Raw genomic sequence first — 6659 nt, 5'->3', positions numbered from 1 at the left:
CCTATCTCTGCTCCTCCGCCCTATACTTATCACTATGCATTACTGATCCAGCACGCATTAGAAGGGCAAAAACGGGGAGTTTAAATACATGCATGTTAATGTAAACCAACAGATCCCACTTTGCGCTATAGCGCACATAGCAAAGCCCCGCTGCTCCCTGCATGCGCTCCTCGAAGTCTGGAAGAAGCTCAGTGCGCAGCGTTCCCTCCTAAAGCAACGCAGGAAGCAGATGCTGCCTCCCCGCAGAGAAAAGCCCGAGCCGTTGCCACCGACGTAACCTCGTGCGCCGTCGATTAAACGAGAGCATGGCTTTTTCTGCGGTGACAGGGGAAAATCCGGGGGGAAACACGCCTCAGCCCCACACAACCTCCCCCAGCCCCGAGCACGTTGCAGCTCCGCGCGCCCCTTCGTGCGCGCCCCCGGGACGCCGCCCGCTGCGCTGCGCGCCCGCCCCTCGGGGCGCCCGCGGGTCCCCCCGGGGGCCGCGCGCTCCCTATTTGGGCATGCGGCGGGCCGGGGGCGCGCGGCCCCGCGCCTGCCTTACATGGGCGGGCGGCCGCGCCGCGCCCCGCGCCCGGCGCCATTCATGGCCGCGCGGCGCCGCGATGGCGCGCGGGCGGCCAAATAAGGAGACGGCGGCGGCCCCGTCCCGCGGGAGCCGCCGCCGCCGCTGCCGCCGCCGCGCGGGGTATAAAGCGGCGCCTCCCGCGAGCCGGCGCCCAGCCGCCCCGCGCCGCGCCGCGCCCGCCACGCCGCTCCGGTGAGTAGCGCGGCGGCGCCCTCGGCTGCCCGCGCCGCGCAGCAGCGCGGCAGCGCCCCGCGGCAGGCAGCGCCGGCGGGGCGGCGCGGCGCGGCGCGGCGCGGCGCGGCGCTGTCCGCTCGCCCGGCCGCCGCGGCGGTTCGCGCCGTCCAGCGCCGTCCCCGTGGGGCGGACGGGGCCGCGGGCGCTGCGCCCTTGCCTGGCGGCGGCGGGCGGGCGGGCGGAGCGCCGGGGCAGAGCCGTTCCCGCGGGTTGCAGACGCTTTCCTCTTGCGTTAAAACGCGCGGCCCGAGGGTGCCGCTAATGAACATGGTACTAATGAGGGTCCGGGCAGCCGGGGCGCCTTGCGAGGAGCCCAGGAGGAAGCGGCAGGCGAGTCCCCGGCTCTACCCTGCCCGCGGCGCTCGGGCCGCGCAGCAGCCTCGGCGGGCGGCTCCGATTGCCCGCCGTGCGCGCCGCGCCGCGCAGCGCCCCGCGGGCAGGGTAGAGCCGGGCCCCGCGGGAGCGGAGGGGGCCGCGGGCAGGGCAGGGCCGGGCCGGGCCCCGCGGGAGCGGAGGGGGCGGCGGCGCTACCTGCGGGGTCTGGACGTGGCGCCGCGCTGTGTTGCAGGTCCGCGCCTCCGCCCCAAGATGTGCGACGACGAGGAGACCACCGCGCTGGTGTGCGACAACGGCTCTGGGCTCGTCAAGGCGGGCTTCGCCGGCGACGATGCTCCCCGGGCCGTGTTCCCGTCCATCGTCGGTCGCCCGAGGCACCAGGTAGACTTGTTCACCCGGGACAGGGCCGAGGCTGCCCCGTCCGGGCGGAGCCGCCCGGGCTCGCTGCTCCCCGGGCTCGGGTGTCCTGCCTCCGACGCCCGCTCCTTCCCCCGCGCCTCCTCCTGTCCCCCAGCTCCGCTGTTTGGGTGCCCTTTGCTTCACTTCTGCGAGCTTCTCCCTTTCCCCCAGCTACTGCCAATTCCTCTTCGCTCTCTCCCTGTTCGCTCTCCTGGTGGGGGAACCCGGGCCGAGCCCAGCTTCCTCCAAAGCTGCTTCCTGGTAGGCCAGACCTGCTGCTGCTGGTGTTCGCCCATACAGATCTCCATTGACCGAATTTACACCCCACACAACCGTTTGGGGGCCCTTCTCCTCCCTGCCCATCCTATCTAACCTTCACATAGCAGACCCTTTCCTTGAATTTCCTCTCACCTATTCTGTGTCTCTGTCTGTCTCTAATCTTACCTTCTTACCACCCTTCAAGCCTCCCTTTGCTCGTTCCCATTTTGTTGCCCTTCCATTTTGTCACAATTAAATGGGCATACAGAGTACTCTTTCTCCTACAATTCTCATGCTAAAAGGTTTGCAATACACTTTTTTTAACTAGAACAGTTTGCCTTTGACATTTTGTTTTTATGAATACGTTACTGCTGAGACTCTATAGCAATAGACTAATTTTGGCAGTATTCTCTTGTTCACTAGAAGATTTATTTCCCTCCATAACTTTTTGTTTGTAAACTCTCTCTCTTCCCATCTCTCTCTGTATCTTTCCCCGCTCATTGTATTGTGCAGTTTACTTTCAGTCAAACTTTTGGACCAGAAGGAAGAAGCTAATTGAAAATCAGTGTCATACTTAGAAAAGAGGCAAAAATTGATCCTTTAATCTGATTAAAGGGAAAATTATTTTATTAAAAAATGTAAAATGTAAAATTACCATTTAGATAATGCAGATTTCTTTTCCTAAATGACCTTTTCCTTGCATGACTATTTGTATCTTTCTTCAGAATAGCACAGTGTGGCGTAATTGTTTGGGCTCTGTGATACTGTCTTCCTCAAATAATGGTTTTCTGCATTTTCTTCTTTTAGGGTGTTATGGTTGGTATGGGTCAAAAAGACTCCTATGTAGGCGATGAAGCTCAGAGCAAAAGAGGTATCCTTACTTTGAAATATCCCATTGAACATGGCATCATCACCAACTGGGATGACATGGAAAAGATTTGGCACCACACCTTCTACAACGAACTGCGTGTGGCTCCTGAGGAACACCCCACCCTGCTCACCGAAGCCCCCTTGAACCCTAAAGCAAATCGTGAAAAGATGACCCAGATAATGTTTGAGACCTTCAATGTACCTGCTATGTATGTGGCAATCCAGGCTGTCCTGTCCCTTTATGCCTCTGGTCGTACAACAGGTAAAATAAACAGACAAACAGTCCAAATAAAAAAAAAAGTAACTCATTCAAATTTACAGAAAAGTATATGGGAGCTTTTTTGATTATAGTTACTGGTGATAACAGTAACAGAAAAGCCAACACACAAGAATCTATTGGAAGAACAATGTGGATTTGTTTGCATTGCCTTAAAAGGGAGGCACTGTGGAACTGATTTTCCTGCTTGTCATGATGTAAATTGGAGTAATTACTGTGAAGATACTTACACTGGTGTAAAGCTTGTATAAGACTTGAACTCTTGAGCCCAAAAGATGCCCATTTTCAGATCAGGGCAATCACCATCACACGTACACTGGGTAGTAGAAGGCAATTCAGATGTGTCTAGCTTAAAATACGTAAGGGGAAAACTGTTTCATGTGAATGGTCACACCAAACAGGAATATCCAAGCAGGCAAAGGCAGAAGGAATGGGCAAGATCTATTTTTAGTAATTGGCTAAAATAGAATGGCACTGCTTTACACCACATGAAAAATCCTACATGTTTTATTGTCTGTATTACTGCTTGTCATATTTCTAAACATTTGTTAGGTGATTTCAGCTACTCTCTAACAATTCTCTCCCAGGTATTGTTCTTGATTCTGGCGATGGTGTCACCCACAACGTACCTATTTATGAAGGTTATGCTCTGCCTCATGCTATCATGCGTCTGGATCTGGCTGGCAGGGATCTGACTGACTACCTCATGAAGATCCTCACTGAGCGTGGCTATTCCTTTGTGACAACAGGTCAGTGCTTCAGCTTCGCCTTCTTGTGAATACTCATGTCTCCCTTGATCCATGGGTCTTCTTCCTCTAGTGTTTTGCTTCTCCAAACCTTGACTTGGTTTCTGTATATCTGCAGCTGAACGTGAGATTGTTCGTGACATCAAAGAGAAATTGTGCTACGTTGCACTGGACTTCGAGAATGAAATGGCCACTGCTGCCTCTTCCTCCTCTCTGGAAAAGAGCTATGAATTGCCTGATGGCCAGGTCATCACGATTGGTAATGAACGCTTTCGCTGTCCTGAAACCTTATTCCAGCCATCCTTCATTGGTAAGTGTTTTCAGAAAATTTGTCTTTTAGTAAGAGGTCTGAATGAATCAGAAGATCTAGAAAGTATCCCACTCCCCTTCCTGCTTATCTAAATTTGGCATACAATCAAACATAAATAACGAGTTACAGCCTCTGGTCTCTGTAAGCTCTGCTGAATGTGAGCTCAGTTGGCAATTAGCTGAGCCCTGGGATCTTGATGCAAGTTTTAGAGCAGGTTTTAGGTTGCAATTTTTAGTGATTAAAATGTGCAGTTAGAACATTGTGTTGCTGGTGGTAAGAACAGTTTTCAGAGCTGTATTCACGGAGCTTTTGCTTAAAACAGTATCTGACTCCACTAAGAAGTAAAGTGTCTGGGGAAGAAAAAAGATATTTGTGTGTACTTACATGCACTGTAGTTTAACATTGCCATGACCAAGGTGGTAACTTTGCTTTCTGCTGTAGTGGACACAGCTGACGGATATAACAAATGCTTATAGTGTAAGTCCTGAGCATTAAATGCAGTTGTTCATCAGCTGACATCTTACTGTGGATCTAGTGTCAACCCTTCCAGGAAGCACCTGTTAAAATTAATAGATTGGAATGCAACCTATGAACATTTGCTTAATTTCTTCTTTCTTACCACCCAATACTAGTATCCCTCTCCATATCATGATTATGGCTTGCCTTAATGACTATAAACAATCTAGGTTCTTCATTTCTTCTTCAGTCTGCCCAACATGCAGTTACTAACATCTTCTTTAGTTCTGCTTTGGCTGTTTTCACTGTCTTTATTGCTGCCTTTAGTGGATTCAACTAGTGGTGCTTGTGAGACTCTGACATAACCTGACACTCACATTTTCTGCTCTGTATAATTTCCTCACATCCCCATGTAATAAATACAACTTTATCTTGTGTGCCTTCATCTTCTCTTACTACACTTTTTGGGTACCGTCTGTCCTTTGCACGTGCATTGTATTATCCTTAACTTTTCTACCAAATTTTTGTTTTCTAAGCTAGTTCTGTAATCCTTTTTAAATTCTTCTTCTGTAACATTTAATTATCAATAAGTAATTTTACAACAAAAACCATCTTCATGCTATCTCTTCACCAGGATCATGAATTCATATTTTGTTTAGCTTCAGTCCTTTAGGACAGGGATCTTCTGTTTTACAGTGTACTTCTACAGAAATACAGAAGTTCATATTGATAACAAGGAAAAATACTGAGAATTTTTTCACTAAGACCTCTTGTATAACTTACTGATCTGCCATATTCTTTCTTCTCTAGGTATGGAATCTGCTGGTATTCATGAAACTACCTACAACAGTATCATGAAGTGCGATATTGATATTCGTAAGGATCTGTATGCTAACAACGTCCTTTCAGGTGGTACAACAATGTACCCTGGTATTGCAGATCGCATGCAGAAAGAAATCACTGCACTTGCTCCTAGTACTATGAAGATCAAGGTAAGGAATTTGGCTGTGTGCTATACCATATTGATAAGGATGGGGAAAATGTCTACATCATTAAACTGGGATATAGGAACAACTCAGAAGTGGCATCAGCAACTGGTGGACAGATTAGGAGAAATTGCATTTAATCAGCATAATTATATTGAGTAGAAGTAAATAGTAGAAAAGAGGAAAATTGGGCTGTAGACTTTCCTTGAAAATATTACATACATTATACCAGCTGCTGAAGATTATTGATACTGATATTGTAGAAAAGGTTTTTAGTTGCTTAAGGAAATGCCTAGCTATTTGGTATGTCAGTAATGTGGATTAATTGTTCAGACATGGAATTGTTTAACTGATGAGGATTTGGTTGCTTCCCTTTATCCCAGATCATTGCCCCACCAGAGCGCAAGTATTCTGTTTGGATTGGTGGCTCCATTTTAGCATCTCTGTCCACCTTCCAGCAAATGTGGATCAGCAAACAGGAGTATGATGAAGCTGGTCCATCCATTGTCCACCGCAAGTGCTTCTAAGCACCTTTCTTTCAATTTACCTCCCACTCAGGATGATGACAATATGCTTCTTGGAGTCTTCTGGCAACCCTTCCTGAACTCTCTTCAGTCATTGTACAGTTTGTTTACACATCCGTGCAATTTATTTGTGTTTCTTCTAATATTTATTGCTTTATAAATAAACAAGATCTGGGACTTGCAACCTACAAATGGTTTTGTCTGATTTTGTTTTTTTTTTTTAAATTGTATTCTTTCATTACAAACATTAGCCTGCAAACACATTGGGATTTGGAAACTCCAATCAAACCCATCAATGCCTTCACTGCATGCATGTCCTTCTAAGCGATTTAGGCATCAGGTCATGGTTTACTGTTATTAAGAGTACGTGGTTTTAGTTCTGAAACTTGAAATGAAAGAAGCATCACATTAAGGCTTATAAAGAAGTAGCCTGAAGGTTTCCTGTCCAGTAAGTGGGACAAGTGGAAGGAAACCTCTCACATTCACTCACTGAATTTAGAAACGATTTTTCTGTCGCATTAATTATAACCCAAGTATTTGAATACCAACTTATTGAAAGCCACAGCCATCTGAAAAAGAATTATGCTAATATGTTTAGAATGCTATTTATAACTAATTAGCTTAATCCTGAAGAGTCATATAATTGTATTCTGTGGGCTATAAATATTTATGACAAAACATTAATTCAAGCTGAC

The 6659-nt window shown here is 48.1% G+C and overlaps 1 protein-coding gene across 2 annotated transcripts; it reads left to right on the top strand.

Moving 5' to 3' along the window:
- The first annotated feature begins 678 nt into the window (after positions 1 to 678).
- Positions 679 to 6156, top strand: ACTC1 (actin alpha cardiac muscle 1). 2 transcript variants are annotated; one of them, XM_064512408.1, is made up of 7 exons: positions 679 to 760; positions 1371 to 1519; positions 2603 to 2927; positions 3530 to 3691; positions 3807 to 3998; positions 5265 to 5446; positions 5824 to 6156. In XM_064512408.1, exons 2-7 carry the CDS (start codon positions 1391 to 1393, stop codon positions 5965 to 5967), a joined length of 1134 nt encoding a protein of 377 aa, XP_064368478.1. In that variant the 5' UTR covers positions 679 to 760; positions 1371 to 1390; the 3' UTR covers positions 5968 to 6156. The 2 variants fall into 2 exon arrangements, with proteins under 2 accessions (XP_064368478.1, XP_064368479.1); XM_064512409.1 differs by lacking the exon at positions 679 to 760 and adding an exon at positions 937 to 1072.
- The last annotated feature ends 503 nt before the right edge of the window (positions 6157 to 6659 follow it).

The sequence above is a fragment of the Dromaius novaehollandiae genome, chromosome 5, assembly GCF_036370855.1.
Source record: "Dromaius novaehollandiae isolate bDroNov1 chromosome 5, bDroNov1.hap1, whole genome shotgun sequence".
Lineage (NCBI taxonomy): Eukaryota > Metazoa > Chordata > Aves > Casuariiformes > Dromaiidae > Dromaius > Dromaius novaehollandiae.
Note: the sequence above shows the minus strand (reverse complement) of the source record. Positions and strands in the feature narration are given on the sequence as shown.

What these genes read in the sequence shown, in the direction of transcription:
- ACTC1 (XM_064512408.1), top strand. Translation starts at nt 1,391, where the DNA reads ATGTGCGACGACGAGGAGACCACCGCGCTGGTGTGCGACAACGGCTCT. An exon ending in CTATTCCTTTGTGACAACAG is followed by an intron (nt 3,692 to 3,806) that starts GTCAGTGCTTCA and finishes GTATATCTGCAG; the next exon opens with CTGAACGTGAGATTGTTCGT. An exon ending in CTAGTACTATGAAGATCAAG is followed by an intron (nt 5,447 to 5,823) that starts GTAAGGAATTTG and finishes CCTTTATCCCAG; the next exon opens with ATCATTGCCCCACCAGAGCG.